The sequence below is a fragment of the Petromyzon marinus genome, chromosome 84, assembly GCF_048934315.1.
Source record: "Petromyzon marinus isolate PM22_M1 ecotype Great Lakes invasive population chromosome 84, UKy_Petmar_22M1.pri1.0, whole genome shotgun sequence".
Lineage (NCBI taxonomy): Eukaryota > Metazoa > Chordata > Hyperoartia > Petromyzontiformes > Petromyzontidae > Petromyzon > Petromyzon marinus.
This window is the reverse complement of record NC_133749.1, coordinates 3,424,377-3,450,457: the sequence shown is the minus strand read 5'-3', so window position 1 is coordinate 3,450,457 and position 26,081 is coordinate 3,424,377. Positions and strand designations below refer to the sequence as shown.

General features: G+C 48.1%; 1 protein-coding gene across 1 annotated transcript in view; it reads left to right on the top strand.

Annotated features, from left to right (window-relative positions):
- LOC116936890 (syntaxin-1A-like) overlaps positions 1-26,081 on the top strand; it is a 62,558-nt gene that overhangs the window by 17,059 nt on the left and 19,418 nt on the right. The window contains exons 4-7 of the mRNA XM_032944036.2: positions 9,452-9,526; positions 16,608-16,672; positions 18,826-18,934; positions 21,279-21,352. Coding sequence (XP_032799927.1) covers positions 9,452-9,526; positions 16,608-16,672; positions 18,826-18,934; positions 21,279-21,352 — 323 coding nt within the window. The remainder of the gene's footprint in view (positions 1-9,451; positions 9,527-16,607; positions 16,673-18,825; positions 18,935-21,278; positions 21,353-26,081) is intronic.

Below are 26,081 nucleotides of genomic sequence, written 5' to 3'. Positions count from 1 at the left end.
TACACACTACAGGCTCCACCTGGCCATCCTCAGTGACGTGGAACCTCGCGAGTGTGAGGAAACTACACTACACTATACACTACACTAGTATACACTACACTATACACTACACTATACACTACACTAGTATACACTACACTATACACTACACTATACACTACACACACACTACCACACACACTACTACACTACACCACAGGCTCCACCTGGCCATCCTCAGCGACGTGGAACCTCGCGAGTGTGAGCAAGCTACACTACATTATACACTACACTATACACTACACTATACACTACACACACACTACCACACACACTACCACACACACTACCACACACACTACTACACTACACCACAGGCTCCACCTGGCCATCCTCAGTGACGTGGAACCTCGCGAGTGTGAGGAAACTACACTACACTATACACTACACTATACACTACACTGTACACTACACTATACACTACACTATACACACTACAGGCTGCACCTGGCCATCCTCAGTGACGTGGAACCTCGCGAGTGTGAGGAAGCTACACTATACACTACACTATACACTACACTATACACTACACTATACACTACACTATACACTACACTATACACACTACAGGCTCCACCTGGCCATCCTCAGTGACGTGGAACCTCGCGAGTGTGAGCAAGCTACACTACACTATACACTACACTATACACTACACTATACACTACACTGCACTACTATACACTACACTATACACTACACTATACACTACACTATACACTACACTATACACTACACTATACACACTACAGGCTCCACCTGGCCATCCTCAGTGACGTGGAACCTCGCGAGTGTGAGCAAGCTACACTACACTATACACTACACTATACACACTACAGGCTCCACCTGGCCATCCTCAGTGACGTGGAACCTCGCGAGTGTGAGGAAACTACACTACACTATACACTACACTATACACTACACTATACACTACACTGTACACTACACTGTACACTACACTGTACACTACACTATACACTACACTATACACTACACTAGTATACACTATACACTACACTATACACTACACTATACACTACACTATACACTACACTATACACTACACTATACACTACACTATACACACTACAGGCTCCACCTGGCCATCCTCAGTGACGTGGAACCTCGCGAGTGTGAGCAAGCTACACTACATTATACACTACACTATACACTACACTATACACTACACTATACACTACACACACACTACCACACACACTACTACACTACACCACAGGCTCCACCTGGCCATCCTCAGTGACGTGGAACCTCGCGAGTGTGAGGAAGCTACACTACATTATACACTACACTATACACTACACTATACACTACACTATACACTACACACACACTACCACACACACTACCACACACACTACTACACTACACTACAGGCTCCACCTGGCCATCCTCAGTGACGTGGAACCTCGCGAGTGTGAGGAAACCACACTACACTATACACTACACTATACACTACACTATACACTACACTATACACTACACTATACACTACACTATACACTACTACACTACAGGCTCCACCTGGCCATCCTCAGCGACGTGGAACCTCGCGAGTGTGAGGAAGCTACACTATACACTACACTGTACACTACACTATACACTACACTATACACTACACTACACACTATACACTACACTACACACTATACACTACACTACATACTACACTATACACTACACTATACACTACACTATACACTACACTATACACTACACTATACACTATACTATACACTACACTATACACTACACTATATACTACACACTACACTACACTATATACTACACACTACACACACTAGTATTCACTACACTATACACTACACTATACACTACATACTACACTACACCACAGGCTCCACCTGGCCATCCTCAGTGACGTGGAACCTCGCGAGTGTGAGGAAGCTACACTACATTATACACTACACTAGTATACACTATACACTACACTATACACTACACTATACACTACACTATACACTCTACACCACACTACACACTACACCACACTATACACTACACTATACACTACACTCTACACCACACTACATACTACACTATACACTACACTACATACTACACTACACTACAGGCTCCACCTGGCCATCCTCAGTGACGTGGAACCTCGCGAGTGTGAGGAAACTACACTATACACTACACTATACACTACACTATACACTACACTATACACCACACTACACACACACTACACACTACACCACACTATACACTACACTATAGACTACACTATACACTACACTATACACTACACTACACACACACTACACACTACACTATACACTACACTACACACTACACTACACACTACACTATACACTACACACACACTACTATACTACACTACAGGCTGCACCTGGCCATCCTCAGTGACGTGGAACCTCGCGAGTGTGAGGAAACTACACTACATTATACACTACACTAGTATACACTATACACTACACTATACACTACACTATACACTACACTATACACTACACTATACACTACACTATACACTACACTATACACTATACACTCTACACCACACTACACACTACACCACACTATACACTACACTATACACTACACCACACTATACACTACACTATACACTACACTCTACACCACACTATACACTACACTATACACTACACTACATACTACACTACACTACAGGCTCCACCTGGCCATCCTCAGCGACGTGGAACCTCGCGAGTGTGAGGAAACTACACTACACTATACACTACACTATACACTACACTACCTACACTACACACTACACTATACACTACACACACTACACTACACTACACACGTACACTACTACACTACATACTACACTACATACTACACTACATACTACACTACACACTATACACTACACTACACACTATACACTACATACTACACTACACTACACACCACACTAAACACACACTAATACACTACATACTACACTACACTACAGGCTGCACCTGGCCATCCTCAGCGACGTGGAACCTTGCGAGTGTGAGGAAGCTTCACTACACTATACACTATACACTACACTATACACTACACTATACACTACACTACACTATACACTACACTATACACTACACTATACACTACACTATACACTACACTACACTATACACTACACTATACACTACACTATACACTACACTATACACTACACTATACACTACACTATACACTATACACTACACTATACACTACACTATACACTACACACACACTACCACACACACTACTACACTACAGGCTCCACCTGGCCATCCTCAGTGATGTGGAACCTCGCGAGTGTGAGGAAGCTTCACTACACTACACTATACACTACACTATACACTACACTATACACTACACTATACACTACCTACAATACACTATACACTACACTATACCCTACACTATACACTACACTACACACTATACTATACACTATACACTACACTATACACTATACTATACACTACACTAGTATACACTACACTAGTATACACTACACTAGTATACACTACACTATACACTACACTCTACACTACACTATAAACTACACTCTACACTACACACTAAACTACACACTACACTACACACCACACTAAACACACGCTACTACACTACACTACACACTACACTACACACCACACTACCACACACACTACTACACTACACACTACACTATACACTACACTATACACTACACTACACATGCTATACACTACACTATACACTACACTATACACTACACTACACCACAATATGCACTACACCACACTACCTACACTACACACTACACCACACTACACACACTATACACTACACTATACACTACACACTACACTACACACCACACTAAACACACACTACTACACTACATACTACACTACATACTACACTAGACTACAGGCTCCACCTGGCCATCCTCAGCGACGTGGAACCTCGCGAGTGTGAGGAAGCTTCACTACACTATACACTACACTATACACTACACTATACACTACACCACCCACTACACTACACTATACACTACACTATACACTACACCTCACTACCTACACTACACCACACTACACCACACTACACTATACACTACACTACACTATACACTACACACTACACTACACACTACACTACACTATACACTACACTATACACTACACTACACACTACACTATACACTACACTATACACCACACTACACTACACACACTATACACACACTCCACACACTAGTATACATACTACACACACTACACTAGTATACACTACACTACTACACACTACTCTACTATACACTGCACTACACACTATACACACTACACTAGTATACACTACACTATACACACACTATACACCACACACTACACTACACCACACACCACACTACACACACACTACACATACACTACACTATACACTACACTACTATACAATACTACACACTACACTACTATACACTACAATACAATACTACACACTACACTACTATACACTACACTACTATACACTACACTACTATACAATACTACACACTACACTACTATACACTACACTATTACACACTACACTACTATACACTACACTACTATACAATACTACACACTACACTACTATACACTACACTACTATACACTACACTATACACTACACCACTATACACTACACTATACACTACACCACTATACACTACACCACTATGAACTACACTACTATACACTACACCACTATACACTGCACTATACACTACACCACTATAAACTACACTACACCACTATACACTACACTACTATACACTATACACTACACCACTTTACACTACACCACTTTACACCACCACTATACACTACACTATACACTACACCACTATACACTACACCACTATAAACTACACTACACCACTATACACTACACTACTATACACTACACTATACACTACACCACTATACACTACACTTTACACTACACCACTTTACACTACACCACTATAAACTACACTATACACTACACCACTTTACACCACCACTATACACTACACTATACACTACACAACTATACACTACACAACTATACACTACACTAGTATACACTACACTAGTATACACTACACCACTTTACACTACACCACTATACACTACACCACTTTACACTACACTATAAACTACACTATACACTACACTACTATACACTACACCACTATACACTACACCACTATACACTAGACCACTATACACTACACCACTATACACTACACCACTATACACTACACCACTTTACACTATACACTACACTATACACTACACCACTATAAACTACACTATACACTACACCACTATACACTACGCTACTATACACTACACTACTATACAATACTACACACTACACTACTATACACTACACTATACACTACACCACTATACACTACATTCATATTCAATGTATGCAGTGTCAATGACAGTGATCACGTTGTTGATGATGTTATTAATGTTGTTGTGGTTGTTGTTGTTGACGTGAATGTTGTTGATGTTTTTGACATGACTGTGTTTGTTGTTGATGTTGTTGACACGAATGTTGTTGTTGATCTTGTAGATGATGTTGTTAACATGAATGTTGTTGTTGTTGATGATGTTGAGGATGTTTACATGAATGTTGATGTTGTTGTTGATGATGTTGTTAACATGAATGTTGTTGTTGATGTTGTTGACACGAACGTTGTTGTTGATCTTGTAGATGATGTTGTTACATGAATGTTGTTGATGATGTTGTTGATGATGTTGTTACATGAATGTTGTTGTTGATGTTGTTGACACGAATGTTGTTGTTGATCTTGTAGATGATGTTGTTACATGAATGTTGTTGATGATGTTGTTGATGATGTTGTTACATGAATGTTGTTGTTGATGATGTTGTTGATGATGTTGTTAACATGAATGTTGTTGTTGATGATGTTGTTGATGTTGTTAACATGAATGTTGATGTTGTTGTTGATGTTGTTGACATGAATGTTGATGTTGTTGTTGATGTTGTTGTTGTTGATGTTGTTGACATGAATGTTGTTGTTGATCTTGTAGATGATGTTGTTAACATGAATGTTGTTGTTGATGATGTTGATGATGTTGTTACATGAATTTTGATGTTGTTGTTGATGATGTTGTTGATGTTGTTACATGAATTTTGATGTTGTTGATGATGTTGTTGACACGAACGTTGTTGTTGATCTTGTAGATGATGTTGTTAACATGAATGTTGTTGTTGTTGTTGTTACATGAATGTTGATGTTGATGTTGTTGACACGAATGTTGTTGATCTTGTAGATGATGTTGTTAACATGAATGTTGTTGTTGTTGATCTTGTAGATGATGTTGTTAACATGAATGTTGATGTTGTTGATGTTGTTGACACGAATGTTGTTGTTGTTGTAGATGATGTTGTTACATGAATGTTGATCTTGTAGATGATGTTGTTAACATGAATGTTGATGTTGTTGATGATGTTGTTACATGAATGTTGATGTTGATACATGAATGTTGTTGTTGATGTTGTTACATGAATGTTGTTGATGTTGTTACATTAATGTTGTTGTTGATGTTGTTGACACGAATGTTGTTGTTGATCTTGTAGATGATGTTGTTAACATGAATGTTGATGTTGTTGTTGATGATGTTACATGAATGTTGATGTTGTTGATGATGTTGTTGATGTTGTTACATGAATGTTGTTGTTGATCTTGTAGATGATGTTGTTAACATGAATGTTTATGTTGTTGATGATGTTGTTACATGAATGTTGATGTTGTTACATGAATGTTGTTGATGTTGTTACATGAATGTTGTTGTTGATGTTGTTGACACGAACGTTGTTGTTCTTGTAGATGATGTTGTTAACATGAATGTTGTTGATGATGTTGTTACATGAATGTTGATGTTGGTGATGTTGTTACATGAATGTTGATGTTGTTGATGATGTTGTTACATGAATGTTGATGTTGTTGATGATGTTGTTACATGAATGTTGATGTTGTTGATGATGTTGTTGTTGATGTTGTTACATGAATGTTGATGATGTTGATGTTGTTGTTGTTGATGTTGTTACATGAATGTTGATGATGTTGTTACATGAATGTTGATGTTGTTGTTGATGATGTTGTTGTTGATGTTGTTACATGAATGTTGATGATGTTGATGTTGTTGTTGATGTTGTTACATGAATGTTGATGTTGTTACATGAATGTTGATGTTGTTGTTGATGTTGTTGTTGATGTTGTTGACACGAATGTTGTTGATCTTGTAGATGATGTTGTTAACATGAATGTTGATGTTGTTGATGATGTTGTTACATGAATGTTGATGTTGTTGTTGTTGATGTTGTTGTTGATGTTGTTGACACGAATGTTGTTGATCTTGTAGATGTTGTTACATGAATGTTGATGTTGTTGTTGACGATGTTGTTACATGAATGTTGATGTTACATGAATGTTGATGTTGTTGTTGATGTTGTTGATGTTGTTGACATTAATGTTGTTGTTCTTGTAGATGATGTTGTTACATGAATGTTGATGTTGTTACATGAATGTTGTTGACATGAATGTTGTTGATATTGTTGTTGTTGTTGATGTTGTTACATGAATGTTGATGTTGTTGTTGATGTTGTTACATGAATGTTGTTGATGTTGTTGTTGATGTTGTTACATGAATGTTGTCGATGTTGTTGATGTTGTTGTTGATGTTGTTACATGAATGTTGATGTTGTTGTTGATGTTGTTGTTGATGTTGTTACATGAATGTTGTCGATGTTGTTGATGTTCTAGATTTGAAGCTTCCGTGACTGCAAGGATCCATACTCTTTGGTTCTATTCGGTAAAGTCACGTAGGTAAATAATACAAAATTGTGATTATTGTTGTTTTATTATTTACCTACGTGACTTTACCGAATAGAACCAAAGAGTATGGTTGTTGATGTTGTTGACATGAATGTTGATGTTGTCGATGTTGTTACATGAATGTTGATGTTGTTACATGAATGTTGATGTTGTTGATGTTGTTACATGAATGTTGATGTTGTTGTTGATGTTGTTGTTGATGTTGTTACATGAATGTTGATGTTGTTGATGTTGTTACATGAATGTTGATGATGTTGATGTTGTCGATGTTGTTACATGAATGTTGATGTTGTTGATGTTGTTACATGAATGTTGATGTTGTTGATGTTGTTACATGAATGTTGATGTTGATGATGTTGTTACATGAATGTTGATGTTGTTGTTGATGTTGTTGATGTTGTTACATGAATGTTGATGTTGTTACATGAATGTAAATGTTGTTGTTGATGTTGTTGATGTTGTTGTTGATGTTGTTGACATGAATGTTGTTGTTGTTGATGTTGTTGACATGAATGTTGTTGATATTGTTGATGTTGTTGATGTTGTTGTTGATGTTGTTGACATGAATGTTGTTGATATTGTTGATGTTGTTACATGAATGTTGATGTTGTTGTTGATGTTGTTGATGTTGTTGTTGATGTTGTTGACATGCATGTTGTTGATATTGTTGATGTTGTTACATGAATGTTGATGTTGTTGTTGATGTTGTTGTTGATGTTGTTGACATGAATGTTGATGTTGTTGTTGATGATGTTGTTACATGAATGTTGTTGATGATGTTGTTACATGAATGTTGTTGATGATGTTGTTACATGAATGTTGTTGTTGATGTTGTTGTTGATGTTGTTGTTGATGTTGTTGACATGAATGTTGTTGATATTGTTGATGTTGTTACATGAATGTTGATGTTGTTGATGTTGTTGTTGATGTTGTTGACATGAATGTTGTTGATATTGTTGATGTTGTTACATGAATGATGATGTTGTTGTTGATGTTGTTGTTGATGTTGTTGACATGAATGTTGTTGATGATGTTGTTGTTGATGTTGTTGTTGATGTTGTTGACATGAATGTTGTTGATATTGTTACATGAATGTTGATGTTGTTGTTGATGTTGTTGACATGAATGTTGTTGTTGTTGATGTTGTTGTTGATGTTGTTGTTGATGTTGTTGACATGAATGTTGTTGTTGATGTTGTTGTTGATGTTGTTGTTGATGTTGTTGACATGAATGTTGTTGATATTGTTGATGTTGTTACATGAATGTTGATGTTGTTGATGTTGTTGTTGATGTTGTTGACATGAATGTTGTTGATATTGTTGATGTTGTTACATGAATGATGATGTTGTTGTTGATGTTGTTGACATGAATGTTGTTGTTGATGTTGTTGTTGTTGTTGATGTTGTTGTTGATGTTGTTGACATGAATGATGTTGTTGATGTTGTTGTTGATGTTGTTGTTGATGTTGTTGACATGAATGTTGTTGATCTTGTTGTTGTTGTTGTTGATGTCCAGCCGACCGCAAGCAACTGGACGACGTGATGTTCTCCATCACCAGCACGGCGCGCAGAGTCCGGACACAGCTCAAGGGTGAGTGGCAGACACAGAGACACAGAGACACAGAGACAGAGAGACACACATAGAGACAGAGAGACACACATAGAGACAGAGACACAGACAGAGACACAGAGACACAGACAGAGACACAGAGACACAGAGACAGAGAGACAGAGAGACACACAGAGACACACATAGAGACAGAGACACAGACAGAGACACAGAGACAGAGAGACACAGAGAGACACAGAGAGACACACAGAGACACACAGAGACACACAGAGACACAGAGAGACACACAGAGACACAGAGAGACACACAGAGACACAGAGATACACAGAGAGACACAGAGAGACACAGAGAGACACAGAGAGACACACAGAGAGACACACATAGAGACAGAGAGACACACACAGAGACACACATAGAGACAGAGAGACACACATAGAGACAGACACAGACAGAGACACAGACAGAGACACAGACAGAGACACAGAGACACAGAGACAGAGAGACAGAGAGACACACAGAGAGACACACAGAGACACAGAGACACAGAGACACAGAGACAGAGAGACACACATAGAGACAGAGAGACACACATAGAGACAGACAGAGAGACACAGAGAGACACAGAGAGACACAGAGAGACACACAGAGACACACAGAGACACACAGAGACACAGACACAGAGACAGAGAGACACACATAGAGACAGAGAGACACACATAGAGACAGAGAGACACACATAGAGACAGAGACACACATAGAGACAGAGACACACATAGAGACAGACACAGAGACATAGAGACAGAGACACAGAGACACCCACACAGAGACACAACAACAACAACAACAACCGCCATTCGCCACTAAGTGGCGGTGACGTCACCACGACGCTTGTGCCAGGCTATGTGCACCCTGAGGCCACGTGAAGTGTCGAATGCCCGCTGGCAGGAGGTCACGGGGCAGACCCAGCAGGTGCCACGGGTCGACTGACTGAGATGACTGGCTGAGATGACTGGCTGATGCACAGAGAGACACACACAGAGACACACACACAGAGACACAGAGAGACAGAGACACACATAGAGACAGACACAGACAGAGAGACACAGAGACAGAGAGACACAGACAGAGACAGAGAGACACACATAGAGACACTGAGACAGAGAGACACAGGGACAGAGAGACAGAGACACAGAGACACACAGAGAGACACACATAGAGACAGAGAGACACACACAGAGACACACATAGAGACAGAGAGACACACATAGAGACAGAGAGACACAGAGACAGAGAGACACACAGAGACACAGAGACAGACACACAGAGACAGAGAGACAGAGACACACATAGAGACAGAGACACAGACAGAGAGAGACAGAGACAGAGAGACACAGACAGAGAGACAGAGAGACACAGACAGAGAGACACGGACAGAGAGACACAGACACAGAGTAATAGACACAGAGACAGAGACACAGACACACAGAGACAGAGAGACAGAGAGACACACAGAGACACACAGAGACACAGACAGAGACACAGACAGAGAGACAGAGAGACACAGACAGAGACACAGACAGAGACACAGACAGAGACAGAGAGACAGAGACAGAGAGACACAGAGAGAGAGAGACACAGAGAGAGAGAGGCACAGACAAAGAGACACAGACAGATAGACACAGACAGATAGACACAGACAGAGACACAGACAGAGAGACACAGACAGAGAGACACAGACAGACACGGACAGAGAGACACAGACAGAGAGACACAGACAGAGAGACACAGACAGAGAGACACAGAAAGAGACACAGAAAGAGACACAGACAGAGACACAGACAGAGAGACACAGACAGAGAGACACAGACAGAGAGACACAGACAGAGAGACACAGACAGAGAGACACAGACAGAGAGACACAGACAGAGAGACACAGACAGAGAGACACAGACAGAGAGACACAGACAGAGAGACACAGACAGAGAGACACAGACAGAGAGAGACACACAGACAGAGAGAGACACACAGACAGAGAGAGACACACAGACAGAGAGAGACACAGAGACAGAGAGAGACACAGAGACAGAGAGAGACACAGAGACAGAGAGACAGAGAGACACAGAGACAGAGAGACACAGAGACAGAGAGACACAGAGACAGAGAGACACAGAGACAGAGAGACACAGAGACAGAGAGACACAGACAGAGACACACGGACAGAGAGACACGGACAGAGAGAGGCACACAGAGAGGCACAGAGAGAGGCACAGACAGAGAGACACAGACAGAGAGACACAGACAGAGAGAGAGACACGGAGAGAGACACGGAGAGAGACACGGAGAAAGACACGGAGAAAGACACGGAGAGACAGTCTGTGGGTCTCTGTGTGAGTCTGTGGGTCTCTGTGAGTGAGTCTGTGGGTCTCTGTGTGAGTGAGTCTGGGTCTCTGTGTGAGTGAGTCTGTGGGTCTCTGTGTGAGTGAGTCTGGGTCTCTGTGTGAGTGAGTCTGTGGGTCTCTGTGAGTGAGTCTGTGGGTCTCTGTGTGAGTGAGTCTGCGGGTCTCTGTGTGAGTGAGTCTGTGGGTCTCTGTCTGAGTGAGTCTGTGGGTCTCTGTGTGAGTGAGTCTGTGGGTCTCTGTGTGAGTGAGTCTGTGGGTCTCTGTGTGAGTGAGTCTGTGGGTCTCTGTGTGAGTGAGTCTGTGGGTCTCTGTGTGAGTGGTGAGTCTGTGGGTCTCTGTGTGAGTGAGTCTGTGGGTCTCTGTGTGAGTGGTGAGTCTGTGGGTCTCTGTGTGAGTGGTGAGTCTGTGGGTCTCTGTGTGAGTGAGTCTGTGGGTCTCTGTGTGATGAGTCTGTGGGTCTCTGTGTGAGTGAGTCTGTGGGTCTCTGTGCGAGTGAGTCTGTGGGTCTCTGTGCGAGTGAGTCTGTGGGTCTCTGTGAGTGAGTCTGTGGGTCTCTGTGTGAGTGAGTCTGTGGGTCTCTGTGTGAGTGAGTCTGTGGGTCCCTGTGTGAGTGAGTCTGTAGGTCTCTGTGTGAGTGAGTCTGTGGGTCTCTGTGTGAGTGAGTCTGTGGGTCTCTGTGTGAGTGGTGAGTCTGTGGGTCTCTGTGTGAGTGGTGAGTCTGTGGGTCTCTGTGTGAGTGGTGAGTCTGTGGGTCTCTGTGTGAGTGGTGAGTCTGTGGGTCTCTGTGTGTGAGTCTGTGGGTCTCTGTGTGAGTCTGTGGGTCTCTGTGTGAGTGAGTCTGTGGGTCTCTGCGTGAGTGAGTCTGTGGGTCTCTGTGTGAGTGAGTCTGTGGGTCTCTGCGTGAGTGAGTCTGTGGGTCTCTGTGTGAGGCTGTGGGTCTCTGTGTGAGTGAGTCTGTGGGTCTCTGTGTGAGTGAGTCTGTGGGTCTCTGTGTGAGTCTGTGGGTCTCTGTGTGAGTGAGTCTGTGGGTCTCTGTGTGAGTGAGTCTGTGGGTCTCTGCGTGAGTGAGTCTGTGGGTCTCTGTGTGAGTGAGTCTGCGGGTCTCTGTGTGAGTGAGTCTGTGGGTCTCTGCGTGAGTGAGTCTGTGGGTCTCTGCGTGAGTGAGTCTGTGGGTCTCTGCGTGAGTGAGTCTGTGGGTCTCTGTGTGAGTGAGTCTGTGGGTCTCTGTGTGAGTGGTGAGTCTGTGGGTCTCTGTGTGAGTGGTGAGTCTGTGGGTCTCTGTGTGAGTGAGTCTGTGGGTCTCTGTGTGAGTGGTGAGTCTGTGGGTCTTTGTGTGAGTGGTGAGTCTGTGGGTCTCTGTGTGAGTGAGTCTGTGGGTCTCTGTGTGAGTCTGTGGGTCTCTGTGTGAGTGAGTCTGTGGGTCTCTGTGTGAGTGGTGAGTCTGTGGGTCTTTGTGTGAGTGAGTCTGTGGGTCTCTGTGTGAGTGAGTCTGTGGGTCTCTGTGTGAGTGGTGAGTCTGTGGGGCTCTGCGTGAGTGAGTCTGTGGGTCTCTGTGTGAGTGGTGAGTCTGTGGGTCTCTGCGTGAGTGAGTCTGTGGGTCTCTGTGTGAGTGAGTCTGTGGGTCTCTGTGTGAGTGAGTCTGTGGGTCTCTGTGTGAGTGGTGAGTCTGTGGGGCTCTGCGTGAGTGAGTCTGTGGGTCTCTGTGTGAGTGGTGAGTCTGTGGGTCTTTGTGTGAGTGAGTCTGTGGGTCTCTGTGTGAGTGAGTCTGTGGGTCTCTGTGTGAGTGGTGAGTCTGTGGGTCTCTGCGTGAGTGAGTCTGTGGGTCTCTGTGTGAGTGAGTCTGTGGGTCTCTGTGTGAGTGAGTCTGTGGGTCTCTGTGTGAGTCTGTGGGTCTCTGTGTGAGTGAGTCTGTGGGTCTCTGCGTGAGTTAGTCTGTGGGTCTCTGTGTGAGTGAGTCTGTGGGTCTCTGTGTGAGTGAGTCTGTGGGTCTCTGTGTGAGTGAGTCTGTGGGTCTCTGAGTGAGTGAGTCTGTGGGTCTCTGTGTGAGTGAGTCTGTGGGACTCTGTGTGAGTGAGTCTGTGGGTCTCTGTGTGAGTAAGTCTGTGGGTCTCTGTGTGAGTGAGTCTGTGGGTCTCTGTGTGAGTGAGTCTGTGGGTCTCTGTGTGAGTGGTGAGTCTGTGGGTCTCTGTATGAGTGAGTCTGCGGGTCTCTGTGTGAGTGAGTCTGTGGGTCTCTGTGTGAGTGAGTCTGTGGGTCTCTGTGTGAGTGAGTCTGTGGGTCTCTGTGTGAGTGAGTCTGTGGGTCTCTGTGTGAGTGGTGAGTCTGTGGGTCTCTGTGTGAGTGAGTCTGTGGGTCTCTGTGTGAGTGGTGAGTCTGTGGGTCTTTGTGTGAGTGGTGAGTCTGTGGGTCTCTGTGTGAGTGAGTCTGTGGGTCTCTGTGTGAGTCTGTGGGTCTCTGTGTGAGTGAGTCTGTGGGTCTCTGTGTGAGTGGTGAGTCTGTGGGTCTTTGTGTGAGTGAGTCTGTGGGTCTCTGTGTGAGTGAGTCTGTGGGTCTCTGTGTGAGTGGTGAGTCTGTGGGTCTCTGTGTGGTGAGTGTGGGTCTCTGTGTGAGTGAGTCTGTGGGTCTCTGTATGAGTGAGTCTGCGGGTCTCTGTGTGAGTGAGTCTGTGGGTCTCTGTGTGAGTGAGTCTGTGGGTCTCTGTGTGAGTGAGTCTGTGGGTCTCTGTGTGAGTGAGTCTGTGGGTCTCTGTGTGAGTGAGTCTGTGGGTCTCTGTGTGAGTGGTGAGTCTGTGGGTCTCTGTGGGTCTCTGTGTGAGTGAGTCTGTGGGTCTCTGTGTGAGTGAGTCTGTGGGTCTCTGTGTGAGTGAGTCTGTGGGTCTCTGTGTGAGTGAGTCTGTGGGTCTCTGTGTGAGTGGTGAGTCTGTGGGTCTCTGTGTGAGTGGTGAGTCTGTGGGTCTCTGCGTGAGTGAGTCTGTGGGTCTCTGTGTGAGTGAGTCTGTGGGTCTCTGTGTGAGTGGTGAGTCTGTGGGTCTCTGTGTGAGTGGTGAGTCTGTGGGTCTCTGTGTGAGTGGTGAGTCTGTGGGTCTCTGCGTGAGTGAGTCTGTGGGTCTCTGTGTGAGTGAGTCTGTGGGTCTCTGTGTGAGTGAGTCTGTGGGTCTCTGTGTGAGTGGTGAGTCTGTGGGTCTCTGTGTGAGTGGTGAGTCTGTGGGTCTCTGCGTGAGTGAGTCTGTGGGTCTCTGCGTGAGTGAGTCTGTGGGTCTCTGCGTGAGTGAGTCTGTGGGTCTCTGCGTGTGAGTGAGTCTGTGGGTCTCTGTGTGAGTGAGTCTGTGGGTCTCTGTGTGAGTGAGTCTGTGGGTCTCTGTGTGAGGCTGTGGGTCTCTGTGTGAGTGAGTCTGTGGGTCTCTGTGTGAGTGAGTCTGTGGGTCTCTGTGTGAGTCTGTGGGTCTCTGTGTGAGTGAGTCTGTGGGTCTCTGTATGAGTGAGTCTGTGGGTCTCTGTGTGAGTGAGTCTGTGGGTCTCTGTGTGAGTTAGTCTGTGGGTCTCTGTGTGAGTGAGTCTGTGGGTCTCTGTGTGAGTGAGTCTGTGGGTCTCTGTGTGAGTGAGTCTGTGGGTCTCTGTGTGAGTGAGTCTGTGGGTCTCTGTGTGAGTGAGTCTGTGGGTCTCTGTGTGAGTTAGTCTGTGGGTCTCTGTGTGAGTGAGTCTGTGGGTCTCTGTGTGAGTGAGTGTGTAGGTCTCTGTGTGAGTGAGTCTGTGGGTCTCTGTGTGAGTCTGTGGGTCTCTGTGTGAGTGAGTCTGTGGGTCTCTGTGTGAGTGGTGAGTCTGTGGGCCTCTGTGTGAGTGAGTCTGCGGGTCTCTGTGTGAGTGAGTCTGTGGGTCTCTGTGTGAGTGAGTCTGCGGGTCTCTGTGTGAGTGAGTCTGTGGGTCTCTGTGTGAGTGGGTCTCTGTGTGAGTGAGTCTGTGGGTCTCTGTGTGAGTGAGTCTGTGGGTCTCTGCGTGAGTGAGTCTGTGGGTCTCTGCGTGAGTGAGTCTGTGGGTCTCTGTGTGAGTGAGTCTGTGGGTCTCTGTGTGAGTGAGTCTGTGGCTCTCTGTGTGAGTGAGTCTGTGGGTCTCTGTGTGGTGAGTCTGTGGGTCTCTGTGTGAGTGAGTCTGTGGGTCTCTGTGTGAGTGAGTCTGTGGGTCTCTGTGTGAGTGAGTCTGTGGGTCTCTGTGTGAGTGAGTCTGTGGGTCTCTGTGTGAGTGAGTCTGTGGGTCTCTGTGTGAGTGAGTCTGTGGGTCTCTTTGTGAGTGAGTCTGTGGGTCTCTGTGTGAGTGAGTCTGTGGGTCTCTGTGTGAGTGAGTCTGTGGGTCTCTGTGTGAGTGAGTCTGTGGTTCTCTGCGTGAGTGAGTCTGTGGGTCTCTGTGTGAGTGAGTCTGTGGGTCTCTGTGTGAGTGAGTCTGTGGGTCTCTGTGTGAGTCTGTGGGTCTCTGTGTGAGTGAGTCTGTGGGTCTCTGTGTGAGTGAGTCTGTGGGTCTCTGTGTGAGTGAGTCTGTGGTTCTCTGCGTGAGTGAGTCTGTGGGTCTCTGTGTGAGTGAGTCTGTGGGTCTCTGTGTGAGTGAGTCTGTGGGTCTCTGTGTGAGTCTGTGGGTCTCTGTGTGAGTGAGTCTGTGGGTCTCTGTGTGAGTGAGTCTGTGTGTCTCTGTGGGTCTTTCTGTTTTGTATCTCAGATCTCGACACGATGCTGGAGATCCCTGACGATTCCAGCACCAGATTGCGGATGCGGAAAACCACTGTGAGTGACACACACAGTGACAACAAAGACAAAGATCCCCCGTATAGCCTTAACAGACTGTAGGGGCAAGTGCTGTTAGCGAGCACCTATGAAGGCCGGAACGATACACGAGGGAGTGGGTGGCTAGCACCACGCCCGACCGCCTTTGTCTCCCCAGTGGCGATGTTTTTATCCACCGCACCAGGTACTCATTTGAGGCTGAGTCGACCTAGGGGAGGCCCGGGACCGGTTCAGATAATCGTCACTGGTGTTGGCCGTGAGCGGGAATCGAACCCGGGTCGCCAGGTTCATAGCGCAGCGTAGCGCTAACCACTACACTATCACTCCCCACTACACACTCACAACAACAACCACAACAACCGCCATTCACCACTAAGTGGCGGTGACGTCACCACGACGCTTGTGCCAGGCTATGTGCACCCTGAGGCCACGTGAAGTGTCGAACGCCCGCTGGCAGGAGGTCACGGGGCAGACCCAGCAGGTGCCACGGGTCGACTGACTGAGATGACTGGCTGATGCACCACCTGTGCCCCCTACTGTGCCAACCTGCTGTGCTTTAGCCACCCGGCGCTCCGCTCGTTGTTGTGAGCGTCGCTCCTCCGCCCTCCGTTGTTGTTGGAGGGCGACTGCCTCCAACTGCCCAGTAGCGTCCTTCACGAGCCTCCTCCACAGAGGCCGATCTTGACACCGCTGGTACCGGTCATCGGCAAGTCCACTCAGCTCCACGTCCTCCTGTACCACATCACTCCATCTCTTCTCTAGCCCGTGCCGCGCCCGTTTAGCCCCCTCGATCCGGCCGAACAAAAGTTGTTTCAGCATGCGGTGGCTGGGCATGCGGGCTACATGACCCAGCCAACGCAGCCTTGCCTACCGGAGGAGCTCACCGATGGGACCTTGCCCAGATCTTTCAAGGATTTGTGAGCTCCTCACACAATCCAGTCTGGTTAAACCCAGGATGGATCGTAGGCAGGCCAGCCTAAATGTTTCTAACCGGCGAAGATGTTCCATTAGGGGGGTCCACGTTTCGCAAGCGTAGAGAAGGGAGGGAATGACCGTGGCCGAGAAGACCTGAAGCTTAGTGCGGAGTGACAGACCAGGTAGCTTCCACACAGCGTTACGCAACCGATTAAAAGATATTGCCGCTCGACTGATTCGGAGTGAGACCTCTGCTGTTAAACCGGAGCCAGTCATAAGCACACTGCCCAGGTATGGGAAACTCTCCACTCTCTCCACAACTGCCCCATCACCGATTGGGAGTTGTGGGGGTGGAGTGTCCGATGGTACAAAATACCCAGGCAGGTGCTTAGTTTTGGTGGGGCTGATGGTAAGGCCCCACCTCTTAGTGGCACGCTCCAGTCTCGGCAGTAGCGTCTCCAACTCCTCCTCTGACTGAGCAGCTATTACCAAATCATCAGCATACATAACGTGGTTGAGCAATAGGGAGCCATCCCTTGACCGCACCCGGGCATCGATCAGCCTCCCATTGTATCCGTACCAGATGGACATTCCCCCGGTACAGCTATTGAAGGCTTCACGAACTACGTGGCCAGGCACAAGCGTCGTGGTGACGTCACCGCCACTTAGTGGCGAATGGCGGTGGTTGTTGTTGTTGTTGTGTGTAGGTGTGCGTGTGTAGGTGTGTCTGTGTGTGTGTGTAGGTGTGTCTGTGTGTGTGTGTAGGTGCTGCTCGCTACTAACAGCACTTGCCCCTACAGTCTGTGAAGGCTACACGGGGGATATTTGTCTTTGTGTCTGTGCACGTGTGTGTCTGTGTGTGAGTGTCTGTGTGTGTGTCTGTGTGTGTGTGTCTGTGTGTGTGTAGGTGCTGCTCGCTACTAACAGCACTTGCCCCTACAGTCTGTGAAGGCTACACGGGGGATCTTTGTCTGTGTGTCTGTGTGTCTCTGTGTGTGTGGCTGTGTGTGAGTGTCTGTGTGTGTGTCTGTGTGTGTAGGTGCTGCTTGCTACTAACAGCACTTGCCCCTACAGTCTGTGAAGGCTATGTGGGGGATCTTTGTCTGTGTCTCTGTGTGTGTCTGTGTGTGTCTGTGTGTGTGTCTGTGAGTGTGTGTGTAGGTGCTGCTCCCTACTAACAGCACTTGCCACTACAGTCTGTGAAGGCTACACGGGGGATCTTTGTCTGTGTGTTGCAGCACACGATGGCATCCCAGCGCTTTGTGGACGTGATGAAGGAGTACAACAGTCTGCAGACTGAGCACAGAGATCTGTGTAAGAAGAGGATCCTCAGGCAGATGGAAATCTGTGAGTGGTGGGGAGACAGTGACCATCACCACCACCAACTTCCACTACTACTATCACCATCACCATCACTACTATCACTACCATCACTACCACCAACTTCTACTACCATCACCATCACTACCATCACTACTACTACCACTATCACCACTATTACTACCATCACCACCATCAACTTCTACTACTACTATCACCATCACCATCACTACCATCACCATCACTACCATCACTACTACTACCATCACTACCACCAACTTCTACTACTACTATCACCATCACTACCATCACTACTACTATCACTATCACCACTACTACCATCACCACCACTACTATCACCACCACTACTACTACTACTATCACCACTACTACTACCATCACTACCATCACTACTACTACTACCATCACTACCATCACCACCACCAACTTCTACTACTACTATCACCATCACTACCATCACTACTACTATCACTATCACCACTACTACCATCACCACCACTACTATCACCACCACTACTACTACTACCATCACCATCACTACCATCACTACTACTACTACTATCACCACTACTACCAACTTCTACTACCATCACTACCATCACTACTACTACCATCACTACTACTGCTACTATCACTATCATCATCACTACTACTACTACTATCACTACCACTATCACCACTACTACTACTACTACCATCACTACCAACTTCTACTACTACTACCATCACCACTACTACTACTATCACCACCACTACCATCACTACTACTACTATCACCACCACTACCATCACTACCATCACTACCATCACTACTACCACTACTACTATCACCACTATCACCACTACTACTACTACCACCACTACTACCATCACTACCACTACTACTACTACCACCACTACTACTACCACTACTACCAACTTCTACTACCACTACTACTACCATCACTACTACCACCACTACTACTACCATCACTACCATCTTCTACTACCAACACTACCACCACTACTACTACCATCACTACTACTACTACCATCACTACTACCACTACTACCAACTTCTACTACCAACACTACCACCACTACTACTACCACCACTACCACCACTACTACTACCACTACTACTACTACCATCACCACCACCACTACTACTACCACTAGCATCACTACCACCACTACTACTACCACCACCACTACTACTACCACCACCACTACTACTACCACCACCACTACTACCACCACCACTACTACTACCACCACCACTATCACTACTACTACCACTATCACCACTACTACTACCACCACCACTACTACCACCACTACTACTACTACTACCACCACTACTACTACCACTACTACTACTACCATCACCACTACTACTACCACCACCACCACTACTACTACCATCACTATCACCAACTTCTACCACCACCACTATCACCACTACTATCACCACTATTACCACTACTACTACTACCACCACTACTACCACCACCACTATCACCACTACTACTACTACCATCACTATCACCACTACTACTACCACCACTATCACCACTACTACCACCACCACTATCACCACTACTACTACCACTACTACTACCACCACTATCACCACTACTACTACCACTACTAGTACCACCACCAACACTACCACCAACACTACCACCACCACTACTACTACCACTACTACTACTATTACTACTAGTACCACTATGACTACTACTACCACTACTACCACTATTACTACTACTACCACTACTACTACCACCACCACTACTACCACTACTACTACAATTACCACTACTACCACTACGACTAATACTACTACTACCACGACTACTATCACAACTACTACCACTACTACCACTACTACCACTACTACCACTATTACTACTACGACTAACACTACTACCACTACTACTCCCACTTACCACTACCACCACTACTACAATTACTACCACTACTGCTACCACCACCACCACAACTATCACTGCTACTATTACTACTAATACTACTACTACCACTACTACTACCACTACTACTACCACCACTACTACTACCACCACTACCACTACTACCACTACCACCACTACTACTACCAATACTACCACCACTACCACCACCACCACAACTACTACTACCACTACTACCACCACTACTACCACCACTACCACCACCACTACCTCCACTACCACCATCATCACCACCACTGTTGATGATGTTGATATGACGTTGATGATGACGTTGATGATGTTGATGTTGACGATGTTGATGTTGACGATGTTGATGATGATGATGTTGACGATGTTGACGATGTTGATGTTGACGATGTTGATGATGTTGCATTCAGCTGGACAGAACGTGACTGCAGAGCAGCTGGATAGCCTCATAGAGAGTGGAAGCTCTTCTGTGTTTACTCAGGGGGTGAGCAACTCGCCTACTCACTCACCTACTCACTCACCTACTCACCCACTCACTCACCTACTCATCTACTCACCCACCTACTCACTCACCTACCTACTCACTCACCTACCTACTCACCCACTCACTCACCCACTCACTCACCCACTCACTCACCTACTCACTCACCCACCTACTCACCCACTCACTCACCTACTCACCCACTCACTCACCTACTCACTCACCCACCTACTCACCCACTCACTCACCTACTCACCCACTCACTCACCTACTCACCCGTTCACTCACCCACTCACTCACCTACTCACCCCCCTACTCACCCACTCACTCACCTACTCACTCACCCACCTACTCACCCGTTCACTCACCCGCTCACTCACCTACTCACCCACCTACTCACCCACTCACCTACTCACTCACCCACCTACTCACCCACTCACTCACCTACTCACCCACCTACTCACCCACTCACCTACTCACTCACCCACCTACTCACTCACCTACTCACTCACCTACTCACTCACCTACGCACTCACTTACCTACTCATCCACTCACCCACTCACCCACTCACTAACTCACTCATTCACTCACCCACTCAATCATACACTCACTAACTCACTCATTCATTCACTCACTAACTCACTCATTCATTCACTCACCCACTCAGTCATACACTCACTAACTCACTCACCCACTCAGTGATACACTCACTAACTCACTCACTCACCCACTCAGTCATACACTCACTAACTCACTCACCCACTCAGTCATACACTCACTAACTCACTCATTCACTCACCCACTCAGTCATACACTCACTAACTCCCTCACCCACTCACGCACTCAGCCACTCACTCACCCACCCACGCACTCATCCACTCACTCATCCACTCACTCTCTCGCCCCGTGTCTCTCTCGCCCCGTGTCTCTCTCTCTCGCCCCGTGTCTCTCTCGCCCCGTGTCTCTCTCGCCCCGTGTCTCTCTCTCTTGCCCCGTGTCTCTCTCTCCCCGTGTCTCTCTCTCCCCGTGTCTCTCTCACCCCGTGTCTCTCTCTCTCTCCCCGTGTCTCTCTCTCACCCCGTGTCTCTCTCTCGCCCTGTGTCTCTCTCTCTCGCCCCGTGTCTCTCTCGCCCCGTGTCTCTCTCTCTCTCCCCGTGTCTCTCTCTCTCTCGCCCCGTGTCTCTCTCTTTCTCCCCGTGTCTCTCTCTCACCCCGTGTCTCTCTCTCTCTCCCCGTGTCTCTCTCTCACCCCGTGTCTCTCTCTCTCACCCCGTGTCTCTCTCTCTCACCCCGTGTCTCTCTCTCTCCCCGTGTCTCTCTCTCACCCCGTGTCTCTCTCACCCCGTGTCTCTCTCTCTCTCTCGCCCCGTGTCTCTCTCGCCGTGTCTCTCTCTCTCTCGCCCCGTGTCTCTCTCTCTCTCACACCGTGTCTCTCTCTCCCCGTGTCTCTCTCTCTCGCCCCGTGTCTCTCTCTCTCGCCCCGTGTCTCTCCCCCCGTGTCTCTCTCTCTCTCCCCGTGTCTCTCTCTCTCTCCCCGTGTCTCTCTCTCGCCCCGTGTCTCTCTCACCCCGTGTCTCTCTCTCTCTCTCACCCCGTGTCTCTCTCTCTCTCACCCCGTGTCTCTCTCTCTCTCCCCGTGTCTCTCTCGCCCCGTGTCTCTCTCTCTCTCTCTCACCCCGTGTCTCTCTCTCTCTCTCGCCCCGTGTCTCTCTCTCTCACCCCGTGTCTCTCTCACCCCGTGTCTCTCTCTCGCCCCGTGTCTCTCTCTCGCCCCGTGTCTCTCTCTCTCCCCGTGTCTCTCTCTCTCCCCGTGTCTCTCTCACCCCGTGTCTCTCTCACCCCGTGTCTCTCTCTCGCCCCGTGTCTCTCTCTCTCTCGCCCCGTGTCTCTCTCTCTCTCACCCCGTGTCTCTCTCACCCCGTGTCTCTCTCTCTCTCTCGCCCCGTGTCTCTCTCTCTCTCCCCGTGTCTCTCTCTCGCCCCGTGTCTCTCTCTCCCCGTGTCTCTCTCTCTCACCCCGTGTCTCTCTCTCTCTCCCCGTGTCTCTCTCACCCCGTGTCTCTCTCACCCCGTGTCTCTCTCACCCCGTGTCTCTCTCTCTCGCCCCGTGTCTCTCTCTCTCTCGCCCCGTGTCTCTCTCTCTCTCACCCCGTGTCTCTCTCACCCCGTGTCTCTCTCTCTCTCTCACCCCGTGTCTCTCTCTCTCTCGCCCCGTGTCTCTCTCTCTCTCCCCGTGTCTCTCTCTCGCCCCGTGTCTCTCTCTCTCACCCCGTGTCTCTCTCTCTCACCCCGTGTCTCTCTCCCTCCCCGTGTCTCTCTCTCTCACCCCGTGTCTCTCTCTCTCTCCTCGTGTCTCTCTCTCTCTCCCCGTGTCTCTCTCTCGCCCCGTGTCTCTCTCTCTCCCCGTGTCTCTCTCTCTCGCCCCGTGTCTCTCTCTCTCGCCCCGTGTCTCTCTCACCCCGTGTCTCTCTCTCTCTCTCACCCCGTGTCTCTCTCTCTCACCCCGTGTCTCTCTCTCTCTCGCCCCGTGTCTCTCTCTCTCTCGCCCCGTGTCTCTCTCTCTCTCCCCGTGTCTCTCTCACCCCGTGTCTCTCTCTCTCTCGCCCCGTGTCTCTCTCTCTCTCACCCCGTGTCTCTCTCACCCCGTGTCTCTCTCTCGCCCTGTGTCTCTCTCTCTCTCGCCCCGTGTCTCTCTCTCTCTCACCCCGTGTCTCTCTCACCCCGTGTCTCTCTCTCTCTCTCACCCCGTGTCTCTCTCTCTCTCGCCCCGTGTCTCTCTCTCTCTCACCCCGTGTCTCTCTCACCCCGTGTCTCTCTCTCTCTCTCACCCCGTGTCTCTCTCTCTCTCCCCGTGTCTCTCTCTCTCTCTCCCCGTGTCTCTCTCTCTCTCCCCGTGTCTCTCTCTCTCTCCCCGTGTCTCTCTCTCCCCGTGTCTCTCTCTCTCTCTCTCCCCGTGTCTCTCTCTCTCTCCCCGTGTCTCTCTCTCCCCGTGTCTCTCTCTCTCTCTCCCCGTGTCTCTCTTTCTCTCTCCCCGTGTCTCTCTCTCTCACCCCGTGTCTCTCTCTCTCTCACCCCGTGTCTCTCTCACCCCGTGTCTCTCTCTCTCTCGCCCCGTGTCTCTCTCTCGCCCCGTGTCTCTCTCTCGCCCCGTGTCTCTCTCGCCCCGTGTCTCTCTCTCTCCCCGTGTCTCTCTCTCTCCCCGTGTCTCTCTCTCATCCCGTGTCTCTCTCTCTCGCCCCGTGTCTCTCTCTCCCTCGCCCCGTGTCTCTCTCACCCCGTGTCTCTCTCTCTCTCCCCGTGTCTCTCTCTCTCTCGCCCCGTGTCTCTCTCTCTCGCCCCGTGTCTCTCTCACCCCGTGTCTCTCTCTCTCTCTCTCTCCCCGTGTCTCTCTCTCTCTCGCCCCGTGTCTCTCTCTCTCTCTCCCCGTGTCTCTCTCTCTCTCCCCGTGTCTCTCTCACCCCGTGTCTCTCTCTCTCTCCCCGTGTCTCTCTCTCTCGCCCCGTGTCTCTCTCTCTCTCGCCCGTGTCTCTCTCTCTCGCCCCGTGTCTCTCCCTCTCTCCCCGTGTCTCTCTCTCTCTCCCCGTGTCTCTCTCTCTCTCGCCCCGTGTCACTCTCTCTCTCTCCCCGTGTCTCTCTCTCTCTCCCCGTGTCTCTCTCACCCCGTGTCTCTCTCTCTCTCCCCGTGTCTCTCTCTCTCGCCCCGTGTCTCTCTCTCTCTCGCCCGTGTCTCTCTCTCTCTCCCCGTGTCTCTCTCTCTCACCCCGTGTCTCTCTCTCGCCCCGTGTCTCTCTCACCCCGTGTCTCTCTCTCTCTCTCCCCGTGTCTCTCTCTCACCCCGTGTCTCTCTCTCGCCCCGTGTCTCTCTCACCCCGTGTCTCTCTCTCTCTCTCCCCGTGTCTCTCTCTCGCCCCGTGTCTCTCTCGCCCCGTGTCTCTCTCGCCCCGTGTCTCTCTCGCCCTGTGTGTCTCTCTCTCTCTCTCTCCCCGTGTCTCTCTCTCTCCCCGTGTCTCTCTCTCACCCCGTGTCTCTCTCTCTCTCTCTCTCCCCGTGTCTCTCTCTCTCTCGCCCCGTGTCTCTCTCTCTCTCGCCCCGTGTCTCTCTCTCTCTCTCCCCGTGTCTCTCTCTCTCTCCCCGTGTCTCTCTCACCCCGTGTCTCTCTCTCTCTCCCCGTGTCTCTCTCTCTCGCCCCGTGTCTCTCTCTCTCTCGCCCGTGTCTCTCTCTCTCGCCCCGTGTCTCTCCCTCTCTCCCCGTGTCTCTCTCTCTCTCCCCGTGTCTCTCTCTCTCTCGCCCCGTGTCACTCTCTCTCTCTCCCCGTGTCTCTCTCTCTCTCCCCGTGTCTCTCTCACCCCGTGTCTCTCTCTCTCTCCCCGTGTCTCTCTCTCTCGCCCCGTGTCTCTCTCTCTCTCGCCCGTGTCTCTCTCTCTCTCCCCGTGTCTCTCTCTCTCACCCCGTGTCTCTCTCTCGCCCCGTGTCTCTCTCACCCCGTGTCTCTCTCTCTCTCTCCCCGTGTCTCTCTCTCACCCCGTGTCTCTCTCTCGCCCCGTGTCTCTCTCACCCCGTGTCTCTCTCTCTCTCTCCCCGTGTCTCTCTCTCGCCCCGTGTCTCTCTCGCCCCGTGTCTCTCTCGCCCCGTGTCTCTCTCGCCCTGTGTGTCTCTCTCTCTCTCTCTCCCCGTGTCTCTCTCTCGCCCCGTGTCTCTCTCTCTCTCGCCCCGTGTCTCTCTCTCTCTCCC